Genomic DNA, 25,213 nt, shown 5'->3' on the forward strand with positions numbered 1-25,213 from the left:
TTAGATAAGTTCATGAAGGATAGGTCCATCCATGGCTATTAGCCAAGATGGTCAGGGATGTAACCCCATGCTCTGGGTGTCCCTACGCCTCTGATTGCCAGAAGCTGGGGCTGGATGAGAGGGGATGAATCACTCAATGATTACCAGTTCTGTTCATTCCCTCTGAAGCACCTGGCATTGCCCACTGTTCAAAGACAGGGTACTGGGTAGATGGACCATTGGTCTGCAGAGCTTGGGTGCAGCCCTTCTTAGTGCCTTCAGGTCACCCTTGGGGACTCTGGGTTTGTCTTCTGCAGCTTCTCAGAGGGCTGTAGTTCAATGGCAACTCCAGTGCCTTAGCTCTCAGCAGACTTCTGAACCTGCTCCCTATCTGCACCTTGTATCGTAACATATCCCATGGTGTCACTTTGCCTCAAAGACCCTGAGTTCAGATTTTGTAATGCACCGTGAGAATTCCCAGGCATGCTGTGAGTTGCACCAAGGTTCTAGTTTATACGCTCATGCCGGTGTCACTTCTCATGCAGGGCAAGGGGAAGACCTTGTAACTAGTATTCAAGGTCAGTCTGGAGCTAACGTTTGCACTAGTGACTGGGTAGTTTCTGAAGTCCCATGAGAAAGGTGCAATTTAAAGCTCCCCTCCCTGTAACCGGCATGCCACATCTTTCTTATCTGCAGCTCTCCCTTTCAGCTAGCAGAGTGCAGCGCAGCGCTGCCGCAATGCCAATAAGCCAGGCAGCTGCAATATTGCTATGTAGTCTTTGCATTGGCGTTTGTTTCAAATATCAAAGGCATCCTTTAGAGTGCCCCACATCTTCCAAAATCATCTCTCATCAGAGACAGGTCATTTCTGCACTGACATGTCTCTGAGAGATGCACTGAACACTTTTTCTTGTCAGATCAGCTCTGGGTGGTGGTGGAGGAATTGGATTAGAATTCAGGCCACTGCACCAGGAGTCAAGAAACACAGTTCGGGAGGTGTCAGGGACTGGAAGGGAGAAGCGGAGGCTGTGGGAGTGGATGATGTAGTACTCCTCTTGCTAAAATCAGGAGCTGTAATCAATAGAGAGCGAGGAGAGAATAGGGAGAGGAGGTTTGTTTGGCGTCTGAATTTCAGCACCTCTGCTCCCATCTGGGAGGCAATACCACGTGTGTAAGCTTCATCTCCTTGTTACAGCGATGGCAGGTGATTGCGTATAGAACATTACCTCCAGCTCCACAGCCATCGCCCCATCAGCCCTCCACACCCCCTCCAATTACCCCCTACCCTGCACCCAGCCACCAGCAATAATCCCCCGCAGCACCCAAAAGCCGGCCTCAGTTTCTTATACTGACCCCAAAGGTTTGTGGGGTTCGGACGTGTCCTGCCGAGAATCTGTGGGTAGTTTCTGGGTGTGGGATGGGAATAGTCTGAGAGCTGCTTGCCTCTAGATTGCTTGGGAGCGGACTGAGACACGGACTCTCCAGGTGCCATTTATGCGTAATCCAAGGATCGTTGCCACAGTCTTGGGGACAAGGGGCTGCAGTTCCAGAATACACCGTGACCACAGGTCCGCTTCTTGTGCCTAACCGGCCCTGAACTGCACGCGTAGGCCCGGTCCCACTCGGAACAAGTTCAAGGCCCTTTGGAGCTGAGACTTGGGTTCAGGTTTAGCTCTACCCCTACTGCCAAGAAGAGCAGGTGCTAACTCCTAAGCACAAACCACAGATTTGTTGACCTGTTGCATGAGTGTCTGTGATCGGAGCCATGTGCAATATGAAGTAGCTACATGCATCTGCCTATTGACCTGCGTGGGCAGTAGATGCCAATCTTCTTTGCCCTGATATACTTAGCAGGATTTTTATCCAACGCTGAGAAGCTCATCCTTTGCGACAAGCAAGCTCGCTCCTGCTTCGCCACGTTCAAGCTGTCTCCCCTAATACCACACTCTGCTCCTTCCAATCTTGGTCCATTTCGGAAGCTGAAGGAAAAACAAACGGTGCCATCGTTTCTAATTACCCGGTAAAATAACGACTTGCTGTTTTCTTAATGAGAAGCGCTTGAAATCGATCAATATTTCTAGGGCATTATTAAATTACTTAACGAAAGCATGACAGCTATTTATACAGAAAGAGAAATGATGGGGCCCAGAGCATCCCAGCCGCTTAATACGAGTGGAGGTGTGTGTGGGGGGAGGGGCTTCCAGCTCAGCAGAATGCCCTCTAGAGGTTGTGAAGGGGCCTGGCTGCCTCTTGGCGTTACCCACAACTCCCTTGGGCTCATCAGAAGCCACTCAGTGGGTGCGCCTTGAGGATGGGGTTCACTTCTGCATCCCCCCTTTCCCCTTAGTGGAAATGGGGGTGCAGAAGTGGGGACTAGATTTGTGGTTATATCCATGCAGTTATCCTGCTGGGCATTAATCCCACTTCCAGTGGCACTGACTCCCAAGGAGTCCTCATCCCCAACAGCCCAGGGGAACTCAACCCTTGACACGTCCTGGCTGTATTGTTGCCGCTGTGCTGCCTAGGGGAAGGGAGACCGGCAGGACAACAAGGAGGGCACCCGTGGATCTTCTGCCTGTGGATTTTCTTCCATGTAATTCCTGGGAACGTGTTGGTTTGGGAAGCCACTGGGTACTTGGCTTAGAACCCTCCCATCTTAGCGAACAGTCTCCTGGGACCTCAGGGAGTTGCCCCTAGTTGCCAGCCCATCTCCATTACTTCACATAATTAATTGATACGTAATGATTAATGAATACCAGACATTTATAAAGTGGTTTGAATCTCTCTTTCTCTCTCCTTGGTATTTGCCAGTCCCTGTACCATTTAGGCATTGCATTGCCATAACATCTATTGTAAGCTCTTGGGGTTAGAGCTGTGCCTTGCTGTTGTGTCTGTAGAACACCTGAGCTCAATGGGGGCTGCTAGGTACAAGTGGGATACTAATGTTAAATAGTAATCTCAACAAGAGAGTCTGGTTTAGCTGACCTTGTGAGAATGAATGAATAGGCTGGCTGGTCAAAGTCCCTGAAACCACCTGGAGTTACATCAGTGATTATCATCTTCTGTGGATTTGGAAGGGACGTACTGGAGCTGAATGAAGAGCAGGGGGTAAGAGTTACTTTTGCTACTCTGTGTGATGGCAATGAGAATAATTATCTTTGGGTCATGCTGCCCGTAACCCTAATCACTCTAACTTGGTGGCCTGTGTGGAATGATAGTGGGCCCTCAATCCATTTTCTGGTGGACAAGTGTCCCTGTCACAAATAGCCTCCATGACCATTGCCAGCACATTTCTGTTCAGCCCCCTCACTTCCTCTACCCTGCCCCAGTCCAAATTCCTGCAGGTGTCTGGTAGGACCATGAATGAACCTATTGCCACAGCACACGGAGCCCGGTCCTACACACATCAGCAGATGGGAAGAACTGCGCGTTCAGGTTGCTAAACCTTGTTTAATGTGCCAACTCTATGCAATTAACACACAGGACAGCACAGACGGACTGAGTCTAGAAAACAAAACACTGACTGCACCAATTGACGCTAAACAGGGAAGGACAGAGAAGATCAAAGAATCAACGACAGCCCTGTGGGCAGATGCCTTCAGGACTTGGGTTGCCCAGGCAGGGCCGGCTCCAGGCACCAGCAAAGGAAGCAGGTGCCTGGGGCGGCCAATAGAAAGGGGCGGCACGTCTGTCTGTTCTTGGGGCGGCACTTCGGCGGCGGGTCATTCACTCCCTGGCTTCCACTTCGGCGGCAGCTCAATCGGGTTTTAATTTTTTTTTTTCCCGCCGCTTGGGGCGGCAAAAAAGCTGGAGCCGGCCCTGTGCCCAGGGTCTTGTCTCCTAATAGGTGGCATTGCTGCAACCGTCATCACCGGGAAGTAGAGAGATCGCAGCCGGCCCTGCAGCTGATCTGTTAAGAGAGCAACTGGCAAAAGGAGCTGAGAAGCTAAGGAGGCTGATTAGCCGCACTTAATATCCTTCTGCTAGGCTGCAGTGACTCTCCCTATGTGGAGATGAAGACACGCATTTCCCTGCAGGTCATGCTAACATATAGGGGAGAAAGTGGGTATTATACTCTACAAAAATCTTCACTGAGATGTGACCAATGCATTGATGGCTGCAGAGACTTTACAAGTCATATACTACAGGAGTGAGTGGGTAACGTTCTGGGGCCTGTGATGTGTAGGAGGACAGACTAGAACAGATGATCATGATGGTACCTTCCAGCCTTAAAGTCTGCGTCTATGATAGATTTCACTTCAACCCCCACTGAAGAGCAGCCACCTCTTGGGTGGGACTCGGCATCTTTTGAACAGGGCCCAGCGACAGCGTGCAAGATCTGGCAAATGATATGCAGAAGAATACGGTGGCCGGTTGAGACTTCAGGGGAAATTTGGGGAGACAAATTGGAATCTGGAGCTAACCCGTGCAATCTTGTGAATAGAGCAATGGGATATTTAATGGCCAGAAGCATCTGGGATGTCAGTTTTACCCCTTAGTGGAAAGACTGCAGCTCCAGTGAAACAGTCCCTGCCAGCAAAACAGTGTGCCCTCGGCATCGGTGTTAGCAATGGAAACCTACCGCACTCTGGGGGAAGGTTTTCAAACATGCCCAACTCCGCTCCCATTGCAGTTAATGGTAAAACTCCCAACCAATGGGGCTTAAAATTGCACATTGCAGTTGTTAATGATTTGAATTACAGTGATGCATAGAGGTCCCAGCCAAGATAAGGGCCCGGATGTGCTAGGCACTGTACGATCAGATAGTGAGAAACAGTCTGCCTGTCAGTTTGCCTTTTGAGAGACAAAGGGTGGGAGGAGATCAAGTGGCACAAAGAGAGGAAGTGACTTGCCAAAGGTCACACGGCAAGTCAGTGCTGGAGCTGGGTCTCCTGACCTACAGTCTGGTGCCAAATCTATATCCAATGGGCCCTTTTCTGCCTGGAAAAGGCGGCCCACAACTGGTCAGGATGAGAATGTCCAGGTTGAATTCCACACAACTTGGCACCAGGGCCGGCTCCAGGGTTTTTGCTGTCCCAAGCGGCGGAAAAAAAGAAGAAGCCGCAATCGAGATCGGTGGCAGCTCCACCGCGCCGCTTTCTTCTTCGGCGGCAGGTCCTTCCCCCCGAGAGGGAGTGAGGGACCCGCCCACGAAGAGCCGGACATGCCGCCCCTTTCCCTTGGCCGCCCCAAGCACCTGCTTGCTGGGCTGGTGTCTGGAGCCGGCCCTGCTTGGCACAGACTTTGCCTGCACTGTCCCTGATTCAACGATGCTGCCCATCCCTCTGCGTTCATTGAGCTGAACCCCCCCAAGGAAAAACACTAGTGATGGGCCAAGGGATGAGCCAGTAACGCCAACCTCTGCCCTCGAGGCAGCTGTGATCAGTAGTTTCTGCAGTATGATGGAATGCAGCTGACAGGTCTAGGAGGGAGAAGACACTGAGGGGAGAGATGCTGACTGACAGCTTGCTTGTTTGCAAATGTTCCTCAGAGGTGCACACATACAGAGTGTTTTTGTGTGGTTTTCAACCGCTTTAGTTCCCCTTACAGGCAAAATCCTGATTACTGACATCCCTGTGTGAAGTGGGCTTGACTTCATGTACCAAAATGTCATTAAATATTTGGCTTCATAACTGCAGTGCAGCTGCCCTGAACATTGCTCTGAAGCTATCGTTCCTGATGCATCTAGACGGCTGCTTCATGGTTTTTCATGGAAACCGGGGGAAAAGTTAATAGTTTTAGTCATCTCAGCAAGCGGGATCTATGTAGCTCTGTCTCTCTGAGCATAACAGTGATTAGAGCAGGGGCCTGGGAATCAGGACTCCTGGGTTCGCCTCCCAGCTCCTTTACTGTGTGACACTAAGTCACTTAACCCTTCTGTGCTTTACTTATCCACTCTGTAAAATGGGTGATTAATATCTACGTATGTCAGAGGGATGGTATGAAGCATCAATAATAAAGAGGATGGATGGTCTAGTGGTGAAGTTACTAGCTATGATTTGGGAGACCTGGGTTAGAATAACTGATCTGTCACATTTCAGAGTAGCAGCCGTGTTAGTCTGTATCCGCAAAAAGAAGAACAAAAGTACTTGTGGCACCTTAGAGACTAACAAATTTATTAGCGCATAAGCTTTCGTGGACTACAGCCCACTTCTTCGGATGCATATAGAATGGAACATATATTGAGGAGATATATATACACACATACAGTCACAGACTTTCTGTGTGACCGTAGGCAAGTCACTTAGCCTCTTCAGGTGTGTCTACATTGCAGCTGGGGACACCTGGGTAGACCGACTTGCTAAAAAGAGCAGGGTGGATGTTGCAGCTTGGCTCTCGGGGTCAGGCGGCCTTGAAAGCCCCATCCACACTTGTGTTTTTAGCACTGTAGCTTGAGCCCTGCTAGCATGACTCTGTCTGCCTGGGGTGGGAGGCTTGCTCCCAGCTGCTATGTAGACATACACGCTGTGTCTCAATTCCCTATCTGTACAATGGCAATACTAGTATTGCCCTACACAGGGCTATTATCAGGATAAAGACATTAAAGCTTATGAGATGGTCAGATACCATGGTGATGGGAGTCAGATAAGTACCTAAGAGCGAACTAACATTTAGGAAGCAAATTGCAATTAACAGGTGCTCTACAAGGACCGAGTATTACGGTATATAATAATATTTGGCACATCTAAGAGTCTGCCTTATCCAATGATCTGACAGTGCTGGAAATAGGAAGATAAGAATTATTGCTCGTGTTTTGTAGCTGGGGGAAAGTGAAGCACAAAAGCATAGAGTTGATTGAAAATGAAAATGAATTTTTGGCAACATTTTTGTCCTTTTTTTTGGTCCAAATTTTGATTAAAAATGCTGTTGAAGTTTTAGATTTGGAAAGGTTTTGACTGGCTCAACTTACGTGGCTTTATTTTAATGTATGTCTTTATTTATCTCCATATATGTGAGTGTGTGTGTCAACATTTACCCCTCTGCTTTATAGGCTCATAGACTTTAAAATCAGAAGGGGCCATTATGATCTTCTAGTCTGACCTCCTGCACAACGCAGGCCACGGAATCTCACCCACCCACTCCTGTAACAAACCCCTGACCTATGTCTGAGCTATTGAAGTCCTCAACTTGTGGTTTAAAGACTTCAGAGCTACAGAGCTTTGAGATAATTTGAAGAAGCAAGGTATTATATAAACTCACATCTTATGCACTGAAGTCAAGGGTGGAAAGACACATTGGATCATCTAGTCCTTCCCTTGTAATGAACGCTGGATTTTTCTCTACAGATCTGTCCTTTGATGTTTTGTCTGCTCTACTTTGAAATAACTTAAGCAATGAGGCTTCTACCACTTTCTTAAGGAGACTATTCCACAGTCTTCTCTGATCTCACGTTCCAGATTAATGTTCCTTTTCTCATTTTCCCCCATTATTCCTACCACCTCATAACTAGGCTTGAAGGATTAGATTGGTATTGGTAAATGTCAGTAAATGTCAATTTCACTGTATACACACAAACCCACAAAAAATATTTCCATAGATAATCAAAATTGATAGATAGGCAAAGTAAGAAAAGTACTGCTTGAGAACTTAGTAGGGTTTGATTTAAGGACATTTACTTTGTATATTTTGCCATGTGATGTTGAAATTTTGTGTTTTAATGGCTATAAAGCTTTACCTTTTAAAATCTCAATATCTACTGTCATAAAATAATTATTGTCTGAAACCCCCAGCACCTGACCCCCCCCCCCCATAATTTCTCACAACTGACAACTGTGAAAATGTAAATAGAAAATAATTGGAAAAAATGCTTACAACCCACAATGTTGTGCAACCATGAACATTTAAATAGATAAAAATTGGAAAAAAATCATCGATATTATCCATAGAAATTATTTAAAAAAATCAAATTCTGCCAAACCTACTCAATAGATATTATATGGAACTATACCTATCTCATAGAACTGGAAGGGACCTTGAAAGGTCATTAAGTTCAGTCCCCTGCCTTCACAGCAGGACCAAGTACTGTCCTTGACAGATTTTTGCCCCAGATCTCTAAATGGCCCCCTCAAGGATTGAGCTCACATCCCTCAGTTTAATAGGCTAATGCTCAAACCACTGAGCTATCCCTCCCCTCCACTCAGAAATAATCCCTCTTCTTCCCTGCTGTTTCACTTGCATGGATTCAGGGTCCCACGGAGTAAACATGGCTTTATACTTGGTCTGAGTTTCCTTGAAAGCAAAGCTCTGGGGCCCCCATTCAGCGGCCTGTCCCTATTAAGTGGTTTGCAGAGTAGAGGTGGGCATAAGCATGGTTTTAAATGTTTCATTGACTTGGACCCTGGTGGCCTTATATAAAGTTGGTGGAATCAACATTTGCTCAGCAGGTTTGAAAATCAGGCTGTTGATACAGGTACCTAAATGTGTATTTTGGCAGCCAAGTCTGAATACTGGCCTTGTCCTCTTTGTGTCCCCATTAGCTCATATGTAAAACGGGGTAATAACCATAATACAGTAACAAGTCGTTAACCACCCAAGAGTTTACGGTTATCACTTATCAGATGCAGTGGCCAGTTGGAACTACGCAGCGACAGCAGAGATCGCTCTCAGACCTCCTGCTCGGAAAGACACCTAACCCAGTGGTTCTCAAACGTTTGCACTGGTGACCCCTTTCACGTAGCAAGCCTCTGAGTGCGACCCCCCCCCCTTATAAATTAAAAACACTTTTTTATATATTTAACACCATTATAAATGCTGGAGGCAAAGCGGGGTTTAGGGTGGAGGCTGACAGCTCGTGACCCCCCCTGTAATAACCTCACCACCCCCTGAGGGGTCCCGACCCCCAGTTTGAGAACCCCTGACCTAACACTCGATCTGAAGGAGAATCTCCATTAGCAATACAGGACTTATGACAACGCAGTTGAACAGTGTAGATTCTACCCAGTAGAAGTCAGTAGTGACACACATAGACGAGCTAGTTCATTACAACACTCACCTGGCTTGCAGGGGAAGTTTATGTTGTGTAAAACATTCATGTTCATAAAGTGCTTTGAGATCCTCAGAATGAAGATGCAAACTATAATTACTTAGCACCGAGTGGCACCGCTTGGATGGCCGTGAGTTGAAAAGACATGGACTATTTGATGTCAACTCCTCTCCATTCCTGTTAGAAACATGCATTAAAAGCCTGTCTTGGCATGCTCCACTAGGCAGTTCCATAAATACCTCCAGCGGAAGAAATCTATTGAATGTTAATAATAATAAAAAGGCACGCCATTCAGAGGAAATGCTGACACAAAACGATCCCCAAATGGTTTTCATGACAATGCCCTTGCTAGTCACCCAGTTCAGAGGGCTGACCTTCAAACCAATGTAGGCCAATTAAACCAGGTTATGGTTTTCTCCTTCATTGTCATTGTCTTCTGTGGCTTTGTTCTAAAGGGCATTCAGGAGCCAAGATCACAAAAAGGGAAGTAATAATAATAATAATCAAACAAACAAGCAAAAAGAAATCACCTCACATCCCAAGGTTTTGATCTGCCGTTTGAGTCAGTTCATTATTTCAACCTCTAGGCTTCTGTCTAATAGACAGCAGCCATTCATCTGAAAGCAGCCGCAGAGCAATGGGTGGTGGTAGGGAACAAACAAAAAAAAAGGTTTAGTTTTCCTAATTGAGAGCCAACCGGGCATGATTAACGTTAATGCAAGCTACGTGCTGCCTTTGACCTCTGCTTAAATACTCGGGAATCACAAAAGGCTTTGGAAGAGAGGGAGTAATGAGGGCAATTAGTGGGAAATGAGTTGTGAGATAGAGACATTACAGACTGAGGTCCGACGGGGGCCAGGGGAAAGGTTGGCTGGAAGGAGACACCACCGAGGAGATGTCCATATCATTTCATGTGTGTCTGGGATGAACGCCAGAGTTCAGAGCCAGATGTCAACTTTCTCAAGGGTCCTGATGTTCCACACTTTATAGGGAAACAAGGTGGGTGAGATAATATCTTTTACTGGACCAACTTCTGTTCCTGTTGTTCAAATCCTGAAGAAGAGCTCTGTGTAGCTCGAAAGCTTCTCTCGTTCCCCAACAAAAGTTGGTCCAATCTAAGATATCACCTCGCCCACCTTGTCTCGCTAATACTTTGGGACCGACATGGCTACAGCCACACAGCAACCGATTTTACCGGAAGAGAGGTGATAGGTTAGTGAGACCTTTTCTAGATCCTGTGTCCAGTTCTGGTGTCCACACGTCAGAAAGGGTGTCGACAAATTGGAAAAGGGTTCAGAAAAGAGCTACAAGCGTGATTCAAGGTCTGGGAAACATGCCTGACACTGAGAGACTGAAAAAGCTCAATCCATTTAGTTCATCCAGCAGGGTCTGGAATGATGACTTGCAGCAGCATCCGCCCAGGAGCACAGCTAAGCCATAGCAGGGCCGCCTGATTGGCCACCCCACCTGACTGGCGGAGGACGACAGCAAATCTGCTCATAAGCCCAACAGCAGCAACTGATCTCGGGGTGCTCTGTGCGTACACCCCCAGCTGCAATCTCTTCTGTGCCTGCCTTCTTCCCAACCCTCTCTACTTCCAGCTCTACTTCCCTGTGTTTTTCCTGACTTTGGCCCTGACCCCTGGTTTCGATCCTGATTCCGGCTCTGACCCATTCGCTCCAGCGCCCGAATCCTGCTCCAACCACTAGGCCTGACCACGAATGTCCTGGTGTGTGACAAAGGGAAGGTTAAGTGGCGACTTGATCATGGTCTAGAAGTAGCTACACGGGAAAGAGATTTCTGACATTAGATGGCTCTTTATTCTAGAAGCAAAACAGCATAATATCCAATGGTTGGAGGCGGAAACAAAACAAATTCAGATTAGAAATAAGATGCACATTGTTAACAGTGAAGGTAATTAACCACTGGAACGACATCCCTAGGAATGTGGTGGATTCTCCATCATGTGAGCTCTTTAAATCAAGGCTAGATGTCTTTCTAAAGGATCTGCTCTAGCTCAAACAGAAGTTATGGGCTTGATGCTGGGATTACTGAAAGACGTTCTGTGGCCTATGGGATGCAGGAGCTCATTCTGGATGATCACGATGTTCTCCTCTGGCCTTGAAGTCTATGAATCTAGTAAGGAAGAATGGTGTTGTGGTTCAGGGATTGGCTCAACCACATATTTCCCATGTGACCTTGGGCAAGTCACTTCATCTGTCCGGTGCCTCAGGTTCTGTGTAGAATGGAGACAATAGCACTTCCCTATCTCTGAGGGGTATTGTGACGATAAAAGGTATTAATGATTGTGAGGTGCTCTGGTACTCTGGTGATGAGGGCCACATGGGTACCTAGGTAGATAATGTATAGAGCTCGAAGCACTGCAGTGACTGTATGTGGTCACTGCATCTTTAAAACATGAACATTTTGGGATGCCCCATTCAGAAGAGACCTATCTTCAGAAGAAGCTGCAGCTGGTGGGAGACTGAATGCCCAAATGAAGTGGGGCTGGATGTGGCTTGTAAACAAAGACTGTCTCACTATGCTGACTGGATTGTTTTGGTTTCTTTAATTCCTTGCTGTTGTTGTCTGTATCCAATTAAAATAATTGTCATTAAATTAAAAGGCACGATTGACTGATTAGATTTTGGGAGATGTAACAGCTGCCAGCTGTGAAGTTTATCTCCGGATCTTGATGTGAACTGCCTCAAAGTTCAAGCAGTGACTTGACGTCTTATTTCAGTTCACCGGCATCTTCACACAGGGGGAAACTGCCATGCATGGCGTTGTGAGTTCAGTGTAACTATCCCAAAGACCTCTACAGTTTAATGACAGAGTTCCAGGAGGAAGTAGGCCAGCCTAGTACTAAAAACTATTGAGTGTCATAAGTAGAGCTGGGTGAATTTTTTTCAGCGAATAATTTATTCACTGAAAAATGCAGTTTCAGGTCAACCAAATGGTTTACAAATTCAGCTAGAATTAAATGAATAGTTTTGGCTGAAAAAAATTGGGGGGAAATTCCAAAAAAGTTGAAATATTTTGATGTTTCATTTAGAAAATGAGTTAAATTTAGCTCTTTTTTAAAAAAAGAACTCACCCCAAAAAGGTGGAAAAAATCCCCAAAAGGAAACAAAATGTTTTGTTCAACCTGAAACTATTTTCCCCCCCCTCCCCCCCGAATTTTTGTTTCAGCAACTGACCCAAAAAAATGAATGATTTGCCCAGCTCTAGTCATAAGTGATCCTCATAGAATGAGGAGGACCCAAATGCTCTTTACAGAGTGGTTAAAGGCCAGCAGTGGGTCGTATTCACAAGAGCATTCAGAACGTTCCTGTTGTCATCCATTTCACGTTTTGTCGTACGTACGTGCTGGGTTGGGGCCATTCTGTCGGAGAAAACCAGAGCCATTTCTGAGCAAAACTGGGTGTGTGATGACTGCCATTTCCCAGTTATGAATGGGGGGCTGAACGGGGGACCTCCAGAGCTAAAAGCGTGAGCTGCCTATAGAGGCAGACAGGCCATCTAGTGAGATTTGCAAAGGTGCCTAAACCGTTAGTCACCTAACCCCCGTCGCAGTCAATACCTTTGAAAATCTGACCCTAAATCGCCTCAAATCAGCCGTAACAGACTCCTTTTCTCTGTGGATTGAGGACAGAGGGCAACGCACGACCCATACTGATCAGTGGGTTACATTTGCACGGGGAGAACTGGTGAAATGAGGTTCAGTGGGCAAAAGGGACCATCTGCATGGAGTCCCACTGACTTCAAGCGGATTCTGCGTGGCCAAAAGGGTCTGGCCATGTGGCTCACTTTGCAGCACTGGGTGCTAATTTTAGACCTATTGCTATTAGTAGCGAGCGAGACGGTTTACAGCAGTAAGATCATACGGCCAATCAGTTCAGGCATGAGCATATCTTGGTGGAGGTGGTATAAATACTTAGATATTTAAGAACTTCCATCACCTCTGCTGGGTGGAGCCCAGAAGCACAAAGGAAGCTGGGAAATACAGGACGGGGGTGGGGAGAGTTGGGTGCAATAAAAGTTATTCATTTTTTTCACCCCTGAAAAAGAGGCTTGCTTCCTGTTGTAAGGTTGAGAACATGGCGGTTCTTATTTTATCTGAAGCAACTCAGCCACTTTAGCGGCGCACAAAGGGTTAAGAAACCAAGTGTCTGAAAGATGATGCTAGTTAGAAGGAATCTCATTCCTACGGCCAGATCCTGGGGAGATTCGATTAATTAATTAGAGTAAGCAGGAGCATTGAAGCCAGCCTCACTTTATAGTTTTTATGGTTTTTAATGCTACCATAATGGATTGCATCGTAAAATGCAAAAGGCCTGTTTCAACAACCCATCGTTAAGCAGGGGGCCCTTTGATTGACAATTGGTTTGGATGACAGAAGTGTATTCTGTTTAACATACTGATATGAAATTACCTTTTGATGCAGTCGAGCGATTATGCATTTTGCTTAACAGTGAATCGAAAAGTGTCTCAGACGGATAAATCACTGGCTGCATGGTGCCTGCCTTTGCTGCTCCCCCACCCCTCACTTCAACTCAACAAGGGGAGGGGAAAAAATCCTTCCGATAGCGTGTGAGAGGACTTTATTAGCCCTTGTCTGGTTAAACGTGTCTGGTTACAGATATCCTATTGATCGGCTTGAGCAAGACATCAGGGTACCTGCCTGTCTGTCACTAGCCTTTGACATGCTTGAAACTCAATCCGTCTCCCATCAGGAAACGGAAGAGACAAGCCTTCCCATTAACGCACGCCATTAAGAACGACACTGGCAGGGAAAGTGACTTTCAAGGGAAAGAAAATCTCTTTGAAGGTCAAACTCAAACAATCTGCTATGGGCCAGTAGCAACCTACCCATCCCACTGCTGAGACTATTACAAACCGTCTGACAGACAGGGTCATTATCCTGGGGCTTCATCCTAGTCTATATAGGTTCTTATACCACACTCATCACAGTTGTAGTTGAGCACCTTCCTGCCGTGCATTAAGCAACGAGGCCCAACATCTGCATTGTGCTTGTTCTCCGCTAGCATTATTTGCCATGATTGCAGCAGTTCAGAGCGCAGGTGACCCGGGGGGTCATATTTATGGAGGCGTAGCAAAACAGTGATTATGTGTTGTTAGAATGCCTGATTTGAAGCCCATTGAACCAAAGTGAAAGATTCCCATAGATTTCAATCAGGCCCAGAGTGAAAGAATTCCTGGTAAAAATCTAAACACAGTTTTTTAACACGCGGATGCAGAACAACTGGAGGGAGGTCGGAGAGAGCATCTAAAAGATATTGCTCTCATTCAGATGGGGCGCAGCTTGGGGCAGGGATGGTCTGTTTTCTGTTTTGTACAGCTCTAGGCATGCTGCGAGAACATGGGAAACGACGGCCCGAGGGCTGGAAGGCATGACTTATTAGGAAAGAAGAATGAAATATGTGTTGCATGTGTGATAGTTAAAGAGGGACATGATAATCCCCGTGCAGGCGTGTGAAGCAGATGGGGGGTTATTTAGCGTAGACGGAGATTGGGATGAAATTTAAAGAAAATAAAATGTTTCCTGAATATCAGTAACAGTGAGAGCTGTCAGCCTGCAGAACAGTCTCCCAAAGGAGGTGAATAAACCCCTTCTCTGAAGACTTAATGCTAGTCTGGACAAAGCACAGGAAAATAGGAACTGGGATCCAGAAACCCTGGGTGCAATTCCTAGCTCTGCTACAGACTCACTGGATGATGTTGAGTCAGTCACTTAACCTCCCTGTGCAGCATTTTCCCAGTTGTAAAACAGGGTAATAATAATATTCCCTTTCTCGCCCTCTTTGCCTGCTGTCTTGTCTGTTTAGAATGTAAGCTTGTCAGCTCAGGGACTGTCTGACTGTGTCTGTGTACAGCACCGAGCACAACGCAGCCCTGATCTCGGTTGGGAGCTGTAGGCGCTATTGCAATGTATAGGGAAGAATCCTGCAGTGGCTTGTGGGACAATGGGCTGGATGAATCAGAGGCCCATTTGCTTCTCTGGTTTCTATAGGCTCGTGAAAGAATTCAAAACAATTTTTCCTCTATTTGATTTTTTAAAAAATCTAAATTAAGCAAACAAGCTCATTATCTTTGTTTTTGCCTGAGTGCCGCCCAGTCGCTATGCTTTTCCCCCAGCTGACGCCAACCCGACCTGTGCCAGCTTCAGATAATTAGAGAGAGAGAGAGCAGCAGAACAGACAAACACATGGAAACAGACACCGATTTAATGAAGGTCGACCCCTGTTTTAGCTGTGTGTCCAGGAGAACAATGGGGGATGAGGAAACCACTCGGAGGGGGGCCCACAACTGTTAGTGGCATCCAGGTTTGAAACAGCAAGCACACATGCCCTGTCTCTGACTTGTTAAATGCACCGAACAGGAAGCAAACTGATTACCAGGGGAGGCGGGAGAGTCTCCATCCCTTGAAGTGTCTAAATCGGGCCTGGATGTCTTCCCAAACGGAGACTCCAGCTCGGCTGGGATTGATGCAGAAATTAGTGAGTTAAATTCTCTGGGCTGTGTTATGCAGCAGGTCAGAGCAGACGATCAAAACGGTCTCTTCCGGCTTTTACAATCGATGACTGTAACACAGACGGCATTGATTCTTGGGCAGCCTAATGGTGAGGCTAATGCTCGAGTGGGTCAGGAAGCCTGAACTGCCTGTTTGCCCCTAGAAGGAATAACCCCGCAGAGACGAGATTTACATCCGTTGGCTTGGGCAGCATAGCTAGCCGTATTCTGTGGATAAGTGGAGCACTTCTGACTCCAGCACTAAGCATGCTTCTAAGGGAGAGTCAAACAGCTCCCTCGATCACCTCCAAATGGGTCACGCTCAGGTATAAACCACTCCTTATTTTTCGGCGTTCCACTAGATTGTAAAACCCTGCCGGGGGCCAGCCACTGCCCCAAGCCCCTTTCTCTCTAAACTGATCGTGAGTACAGAGGTGTTTGCATGTCACGTTGCAGTGACTGGGAGGAAGCATTTCTGACGGGTTTCAGAGGGAACGGCACCTCGAATACAACAGAGTTGGTGAACGAGGGTGGTGGGCATATGTGTGCGTGTGTGTGTGTGAGAGAGAGAGAGAGAGAGAGAGAGAGAGCACACCGCTGCCTCCTGCTGGAGGAAGTCAGGGCTCTGTGTGTGTGTGTGTAAAGAGAGATGAAGCCCTTAACGCAGGGTCCAAGTGTGTCAACCCCCCGGGCAGATTTTGGATAATCCGCCCCAGGTGGTGCAATGGCAAGAATTGCTTCTGAGGAGTCTCGGCATGGGGCAAGGTTAGCAGCGATGCTTTCGCAGTGTCCGGAAAGGGGAGACGCACTCCACCGGGCGGGGGAGCTCTCATTATGATCCAAATCAAGGAGGTGGGGGAGCTCTGCAGCCCTCCCCCCCCCTCCGTACTATAGCCTCTGCCGGCGCCCTACTCCGGTTCTAATCCTGCTTTATTGGAAGGCTCAGCAATGGATGCTACTTCGGGGCCTTCAGGGTCTGCTGTAGGATTTCCTACTTCTCCCCCTTGCCTGCTGCTTCTTCTCCACCCCCCGAGAATGCTGAAGCTGATGGTGCTTTTTCTGGGTTTTGCTCAGGTGGCTGGAACCCTTGGTCCGCTTGGGGAGACTGCACTCGAGACTGTGGGGGTGGTCTCCAGACGCGCACCCGAACCTGCCGGCCCATTCCCGACGAAGGCCTTATCTGCGAAGGAGTGCTGGAGGAAGGAAGACTGTGCAATAGAAAAGCATGCAATAGTAAGTGAGGCATGTTCCAATGCACGGGGGCGAGCCATCCGGTCTCCTGATCATAGTCTGTCGCCGTCAGTAATGAAGGTGTTTCAGACACAGGGTGAAATTGTTCAAAGGCTGCATCTGAGTAACAGTGCATGCCAACGTGCCAAGGAAATGTGATGCCGGGGCGGGCAAAATGCACATGTTCAGAGCTCTGCCGTTGCCTACACAGCCACCTTGCACATATCTTGTATTTCTGTGACTCAGTTTCCCCATCTGTAAAAGTTCCCCCTCCTTTGTAAAGCGCATTGAGATTTACAAATAAGAAATGCCCAGCAATAATGATAAACAGAGCAAGACCTGGTTACTAGACTAGTGGATAGACAGGGCAGGAGTTTCAGAAAGGCAGATCTCTGTAGGGACTAGAATCCTCTCTGTATGCACTGTCCCTTAGGGTCTGTCTACATGCACACAAAGCCTGGGTTTTGACTCAGGTTTGAGCCAAAGCCCCCTTTCCAGCTACATACAAATCAGTTGGACTCCAGTCAGCAAGCACGCAGGACCAGGGTCCTAGGGTCCTGCTAGGGGGACGGGTCAGAGCCCAAGTTCTGCTGTGACTGAAGTCTAAACCCTGTCATTTTGCAGTGTGGACATAGCCAAGCTGCAGAGCTGAGCCAGAAGGTCTGCGTTGTGCAGGATGGACATGTCAGCATGGCTATGAGACCTGGGTCCAGCCCTGGTTTGCAATGCAATGTGGATACTCAAGCATGGAGCCCAGGACCATATTTACAGTGCAGTGTAGGCATATTAGTGTTGCCACTTTCTCTAGAGCAGGGGTGGGCAAACTACGGCCTGGGGGCTGCATCCGGCCCTCCAGATGTTTTAATCTGCCCTCCAGCTCCCGTCGGGGAGCAGGGTCCGGGGCTTGCCCCACTCCACGTGGCTCCCAGAAGCAGCAGCATGTCCCCGCTCCGGCTCTTACGCATAGGGGAAGCCAGGGGGCCCTGCACACTGCCCCTGCTCCAAGCGTCGTCCCCGCAGCTCCCATTTTCCGGGAACCACAGCCAATGGGAGCTGCAGGGGTGGCGTCTACGGATGGGGCAGTGTGCAGACCCTCCTGGCTGTGCCTCCGCGTAGGAGCTGGAGGGGGGACATGCCGCTGCTTCTGGGAGCTGCTTGAGGTAAACACCCCCCAGAGCCTGCACCCCGACCCCCTCCCATGCCCCAAACCCCTGCCCCATCCCTGATCCGCCTCCCGTCCTCCGAACCCCTTGGTCCCAGCCCAGAGCTCCCTCCTGCACCCCCAACCCCTCATCCCCAGCCCCACCCCAGAGCCCGCACCTCCAGCTGGAGCCCTCACCCCTAATTTGTGAGCATTCATGGCCCATCGTACAATTTCCATACCCAGATGTGGCCATCGGGCCAAAACGTTTGCCCACCCCTGCTCTAGAGGATCAAGGACAATCTGCCAGTGCCAGCCGGCAGAGGGATGTTGATGATTCAAGCCTGTGTCTTCAGGCACCTTCATTTCAAATGCTTCTTTTGCATTAGGCAAGTAGGGGGAAAAAAAGAAAAAAGAAATCCGAGCCTGGCTAATGTGAGCGGGCTCTGATTATAATTATTCCCTTCTTTTTTTGTTTCAAATTTGCAGAGAAGTATGTTTGATTAGGTCCTCTGATGAGGCAGATAACCGGGGAAAGTTCAACTGTCTTCAAAGGCAGGGAAGTGGACTAGCTGACAAAGGCGAAGTTAAAATAGAGGGATGTGAATGGATTTCTCTAATAAGGGCTAAAATGATTTCATGCATTTTTTACCACTTCCATAAAGTTAAATCATGTTGCAATTAGGGTTTTTTTTTTAAAGAAACTTTCCAGTATATTAAACTTCATCTTCTCTGGTTCCTTCAGCAGATTTGTCATTCAGGCTCTGTCTAAACTAGAGAAGTTTTGTTCACGTTTCCCACAATTGCTAGTAACGTTGGAAGCACTAGTGTGCCTGGGCGGCTGGCATTTAAAGTTTAATATTGTCCCTTTGGTTGCGTTATCTGTAGGAATTGAACCTGGGACCTCTGGATCTAAAAGTACAGGGCTGCTTGAGCTGAAGGACTATTTTAGCTCAAGGCCAGTAGCAGACTCTCCTGAACATCTGAAGGTATGTCTCTTCTGTAGTCAGAAGTTGGACTGCAGCATGTAGAGACATATCTGAGTGAGCTTCAATAACTCCAATAGCAATGGTAGTGCCGTCCTGGCAGCATGGGCTAACCGTTCAGGTATAGACTTAGAACGGCTGTCCATGGTGCCATGGTTTCATTGCTAGCTAGATTAAAGCTAGTTCAGGTATGTCTACACACATTGCACTCACACCTCTGACTTCAGTGTAGACATGTGCTGTATGTAATCTAGCCAGGGTGGATTTGATTTAAATCAAATTGATTTAAATCACTAGTCAGGAAGACTCGATTTAATCATGGATTTCTACATAAAAGTGCATTCTGGAATATGCGGCTCAAACAGTTTCACTTTTGTTTCTACTGCCTGTCCCTCCCTTCTCACATTTATCTCCAGACTTCTTCTCCTTGTCCAGATCTATTCCGCCCCCACCAATCTTCTATTCATTGAACTTTTTGAAACTTTGCACTTTTAGAGAGAGGTAAGGGATTGACTCTGTGTACACATTTGCAGAGGGACAATAGGATTGAGGTCTGTTATTTCTCACCTCTCTCTATATAGTTATATATTTATTTATTTATTTAAAAACATTTTTGCTGTTAACATGCATGTTATCTCTGGAAACACAAATCCAAAGTTTGAGAACTGCAAAACTAAGCATCTCTGATGGTATCTTCTAGACTGAGCACTGAGTCCCATTGGGTAGATAGAAAGATTAACCAAATAATCTATACAGAAGCCCCTGGAACCCCATAAAATTGGTCCCTAATCCCTGAACTATTAGAACTCATTTACAAAACTTTTCTTAAACATTACATGAATATATTCTCTCATCCTATAGAATTAAAAGTTATAATCCCTATTCCATGATGAGATAGAGATCTTTGATCTATAATGTATCTTAATTAAAACGATCTTTAGATAGGTTTTTTCTTCAAAAAGCATTTTATCAAAAAAATCCGTTTTAAATAAAAATAACCCGATTTTTTTTATTTAATTTTTTTTAAAAATCATTGATTTTTATCCACCCTGAATCTAGCCCCTGCACCAGGGGTTCTCAAAGTTTTTCTTTCTGAGGCCCCCCCAACATGCTATAAAAACTCCGCGGCCCACCTCTGCCACAATAACTGGTTTTCTACATATAAAAGCCAGGGCTGGCATTAGGGGGTAGCAAGCAGGGTAATTACCTGGGGCCCCACGCCACACGGGCTCCCATGAAGCTACATTGCTCAGGGCCATGGGATTCAGCCCCATGCGGTGGGGCTTCTGCTTTCTACCCTGCTAGCCCTGCTTGGTAGCCCCCCTGAAACCTGCTCGGACCCCTGAAGAGAACCACTGCCCTAAAATACAGGCAAAAAGCCACACGGGATAGATCTACGCTTCAATAACAGCATGTCCTAGGCCTTCGGGGCTATCACGTTGCAGTGTAGATATTTCAGCTGGGGCTGGCGCCCTCTCTCTGGGACCCTCTGATCTCAGAGCGTGGGCTTCAGCCTGCGCCAGCGCATCTGTACACGGCAATGTTATAACCCCGCAGCCGAAGCCCGGGGAGCCCGAGTCAGCTGATCCCGGTCAGCTGCGGGTCTTTTACCCGCTGTGGGTACGTCTACACAGCAGATGGGAGGTGTGATTCCCAGCTTGGTCAGATGTACCTATGCTTGAGTGGCTGGCACCTAAAAATAGCAATGTGGCCATGGCAGCTCAGGCTAGCCATGCCTAACCCCTGGGTATGTACTTGGAATTGGAAAATGTTCAGAAAAGGGCAACAAAAATGAGGAAGGGTCTGGAATGGCTGCTGTAGGAGGAGAGATTAATAAGACTGGGACTTTTCAGCTTGGAAAAGAGACAGCTAAGGGGAGATATGATTGAGGTCTATAAAATCATGACTGGTATAGAGAAAGTAGATAAGGAAGTGTTGTTTACTCCTTCTCATAACACAAGAACTAGGGGTCACCAAATGAAATGAATAGGCAGCAGGTTTAAAACAAACAAAAGGAAGTATTTCTTCACACAACGCATAGTCAACCAGTGGAACTCTTGCCAGAGGCTGTTGTGAAGGCCAACACCATAACAGGGTTCAAAAAAGAACTAGATAAATTATGGAGGATAGGTCCATCAATGGATATTAACTAGGATGGGCAGGTTTGGTGTCCCTAGCCTCTGTTTGCCAGAAGCTGAGAATGGGCGACAGGGGATGGATCACTTGATGATTCCCTGTTCTGTTCATTCCCTCTGGGACACCTGGCATTGGCCACTGTCAGTAGACAGGATACTGGGCTAGATGGACCTTTGGTCTGACCCAGTAGGGCCATTCTTATGTTCTTATGTACTCGGGCGGCTAGCCCAAACTGCTGCTGTGACCACACCGCTATTTATAGGCACTAGCCTGAGCAGAGCTAGGCGCATGGACATCTACCCAAGCTGCAAATGACGCCTCCCGGCTGCCATATAGACATATCCTGTGCTAGCTGGAGTCACGTAAGCAGCATATTGAATTCAAGTCGCTTTGAGTGCGGTTAAAGAAAAAGGTGGCTAAAATGCTGGCAGCCCATTGACACCGGGGCTTGTGCCGCTGCTCAGATTGGTGGAGCTTATCCCGTGTTAGCAACTGGGGTTACTGCTCATTTCCCTAGTGCGGACAGGGCCATAGAGAGGAGCACTCTGAGTGGGAGAATAAAGAGGAAGGATGATCTTTTGACCCATTTACGGGCCTAGGCATTTGGAAGTCTGGTCCATTTCTAGCTTCACCACTCACTGTTTGCCAGAAGCTGGGAATGATTCCCTGTTCTCTTCATTCCCCCTGGGGCACCTGGTATTGGCCACTGTTGGAAGACAGGATACTGGGCTAAATGGACCTTTGGTCTGACCGAGGGTGACCAGATGTCCCGGTTTTATGGGGACAGTCCCAATTTTTGGGTCTTTTTCTTATATAAGCTTCTATTACCCCCCGTCCCTGATTTTTCACACTAGTTTGACCTAGTAGGGCCGTTCTTATGTTCTTAGTGCATGGCTGTGGGCAACTCACCTTACCCTCCCTATGAACCGTTAAAATGGGAATCAGAACAAATACCTCCCCCAGCTGACTTTTGTGAGGCTCCACTCAGGAGCTGTAAGGCATTGTGGGCTCTTTGGATATACAGTGCTACAGAGTTGCTGCAAAGTCTTGTGGTTAAAAGGAGACCCCTTAGCCCCACTCTTTCAGCCCTGCATCCCGCCTCAACAGAGGACCTGCTTCCACTGCCTGTAAACTGGGCTCTGAACTCCTCTGCTGGTGAATCTGCCTCGTCTTCCCTGGCTGTCCATTTCCAGTGTATTTTAATGTATTTCTTCAGATCTGTTTACAAAACCGAAGCATGACCTCCAAAGTGACTTTAACAAATTCTATGAATTTCTTCTGTTTCCTCCTTTTTTGGCACATGAAGCAGGCCTGAAAGGATGTTTTTAAATTCTGTTTGGATTTATTTAGGAAATATCAGGAATTGTCAATTCTGATCTTTCTTGGTTTTGTTGGAGTCCTTTGTAGAGGTCATCAATTCATAAAGGCTAGAAGGGACCATTGGAATCATACAGGCCAGAGAACTTCCCCAAAACAATTCCTGTTTGAACTAGAATATATCGTTTTTTAAAAAGTAATCCAATCATACAAATGTAGGACTGGAAGGGACCTCAGTGGGTCATCTAATCCAGCCCCCGGGACTGAGGTAGGACTAACTATTATCTAGACCATTCCTGACAGGTGTTTGTTCCTAAAAAACCTGTTCCTAAAAACTTTCTATCTGATTTTAAAAGTTGCCAGTGATGGAGAATCCATCCCAACCTTGGTAAATTGTTCTAATTGTTCATTACCCTCTCTGTTAAAAATGTACACCGTATTTGCTGGCTGAATTGGTCCAGTTTCTCTATGGTTTCTCTATGGTCACAGAGACGTATATTGCAAGCTCCCAAACTTCTTGCCAGCACGACCCCATTTTAATGATTTATTTCCTTTCCTGACCCCAGACAGCACGCCGGGTGCCATTTTATTCTTCAAAATGCCATTCTCCGTAAAGCATCACCTCGTACGTATAGTGCATAGGAGGTCACGCTGTGCGGGGGGTGCCATTTTGTAGAGCAAAATGGTGTCCTCCATGCATCGTGGTCTCGCACGTACCGCGCATGTAAGGTCATGCTGTGAAGAGCAAAATGGCCTCTTCTGCCCTACGGATTGTTGTGATCCCATCTGCTGATGATGCAACCCCATTTGATGTCCGGACCCACACTTTGGGAACAGTTGCCTTACCAGAAGGAATGCTGACTTCAAAAGATGTCCTTTTCCACAAGTTTTCATTAGGCATTAAAGTTAAATAGAAGTTAATTTTTCAAAAAGAATTCTAAAGAATCTGACTGCAAATTCCACTCCCTTTGAGTTGAAACTAGTGAACAGATGCAACCACCAGCAGGTGACCCACCAGATAACGACAGCCTGTAGACCGTATAATACAGGTATTTCCATTGGCTTGACCCATTGTCCCTGCCCTCCCATGCATATCTCAAACAGTTAAGTTTATCACCTGCTGTTCCTCCCCAATTCCCTGAAGCACCCATGGCTAAGTGATGCGCTTGGATGCAAGTGCAGGGTGTCCCTCAGCCTTAGTGCAAGCCATGAGCCATGCTTGGTGCCCGGAGATGGCGAGGGATGACTGGACTTGAAGCTGAGCACAGGCTGAAAACAAACTTTCATCTGCTAGCAGCAGCCCTGGTTAGCCAGGATCTTTTTAGCCATTCAGCTCAAAACAGTTAATCTGAAGGACAATGTTCAGTGTTTGTTATTGTTCCTTGCTGGAGGCAAAGAACCCAGTGATCTCCTCCCTCCCAACTCAGGCAGAGAGATTTCTGCCATCTGTTGGACTTGGCCCAGAGCTGATATTTCATAGGGAAAGTGCAGCAAGATAGAAAAGGCTTTGGGGACCGGCAAGCTTACCCTGCCCCCTTTGGATTGAAGGGGCAAGGCAACAGCCCTTGTTCTAATGGCCCAGCCCTGCCATGAGGTGCTAGAAGCTCTGATCGCTAACAAATTGGCGTGCTGAGTGGAGCTGCTGTTCACGCGAGGAGGCTGACTCCGGGCGCTGACAGAACTACGACAGCAGAGTGGGAAAATACAGATAGGGTATCTCACCTCTCACATCCTAATGTTAGTGTCCTGGATCCCCAGAATGACCAAAGATGTCAGCAGCCCCCATTTAATCCTGGGGAATGAAACTAACAAGGGAGCCAGCTGAAATGAAGCCATCCAGTCTGGCAGAGGCAGTGTGAAACCATCACTGACGTTTATGAATATGCCGAACAGGCACATACATCTCTGCTCCTAATCTAAAGACAACCAGGCCAAATTCTGTCCTGGGTTACACCGGTGTAAACCCAGAGCAACTCCACTGATTTCAATGGAATCGCTCTGGATTTACAGGGGGGTAACAGAGAGTGGGATCTGGCCCCGAAGGTCTAACATTTAGCTATGCATATGTTCAATCTGCCATGCAAAGGAGTGCGGCTCATACTCGATTTCTACCACCGCCCCCAAATGCTATTAAAAATAGCCCGTTTGCTGGAACCACAAAGAGAGATGAAATGTCCTCTGTGTGTGAACGTATCTGTTCCCTGCAGGCAAGCCTGGGATTCATCAAGCTAGAACAGCATCTTGTCCTGTACGGAGGAGCCGGCTGCTGTTGCCAGCAATACTTTAATTATATTTCTCCTTCAGAGAGCACTTCAAAAGTTTAGTAACTGGGACTCACTGATCACACCGGGCAACATTTTCACTGGTGTTGGGTGCCCAAATTGAGCCAACCGGGGCCAGTTCCTCCGCTGACGTAAGCAGTCAGAGCTCATTAAAGCTTGTAAGAGCTGCTGAAGGGGCCCCTTTCTTAATGTTCTCCCATTACTCCTAGCTCTGCCTCCTTGTAGATAATGCCGCTCCTTCCTTTGTGTTTACACCACTCTGGTGTTTGTAGCCTCTTGTGGTGGCCTCCCTCTTTTAGTTGTTTCTTAACCAGCAGAGAGAGCTCTTTTAATCTTTCTTCTTAAATCCATCACTCCAGCCCCTTGAATATTTGTGTTCCTCTTTTCGGAATCCCTCTATTTTTTTCTGGTAATGAGATGCAGAGAAATGAATGCGGACCTCCAGCTGTGGAATGCAGACCTCCAGCTGTGGAATGCAATACTCCAGCTGTGGAATGCCCTGGAACCATGTAGAGAAGGACTGTGACCTCCTTGCTCTGTGTGGCAATGCCTCTGCATATGCAGCGTCCTTTTGCTCATCTCGCACTGCAAGCTCCTGTCTCATTTACGGCACACTCATCCCTAG

At 47.3% G+C, this 25,213-nt stretch overlaps 1 protein-coding gene across 7 annotated transcripts in view; it reads left to right on the forward strand.

Annotated features, from left to right (window-relative positions):
* Window positions 1-25,213, forward strand: part of ADGRB1 (adhesion G protein-coupled receptor B1) — a 380,951-nt gene that overhangs the window by 158,560 nt on the left and 197,178 nt on the right. For all 7 annotated transcript variants that reach the window (XM_024102700.3, XM_065586325.1, XM_065586324.1 and 4 more), the window contains exon 3: window positions 16,571-16,729. In XM_024102700.3, coding sequence (XP_023958468.2) covers window positions 16,571-16,729 — 159 coding nt within the window. The remainder of the gene's footprint in view (window positions 1-16,570; window positions 16,730-25,213) is intronic.

The sequence above is a fragment of the Chrysemys picta genome, chromosome 2, assembly GCF_011386835.1.
Source record: "Chrysemys picta bellii isolate R12L10 chromosome 2, ASM1138683v2, whole genome shotgun sequence".
In the NCBI taxonomy this organism is placed as follows: domain Eukaryota; kingdom Metazoa; phylum Chordata; order Testudines; family Emydidae; genus Chrysemys; species Chrysemys picta.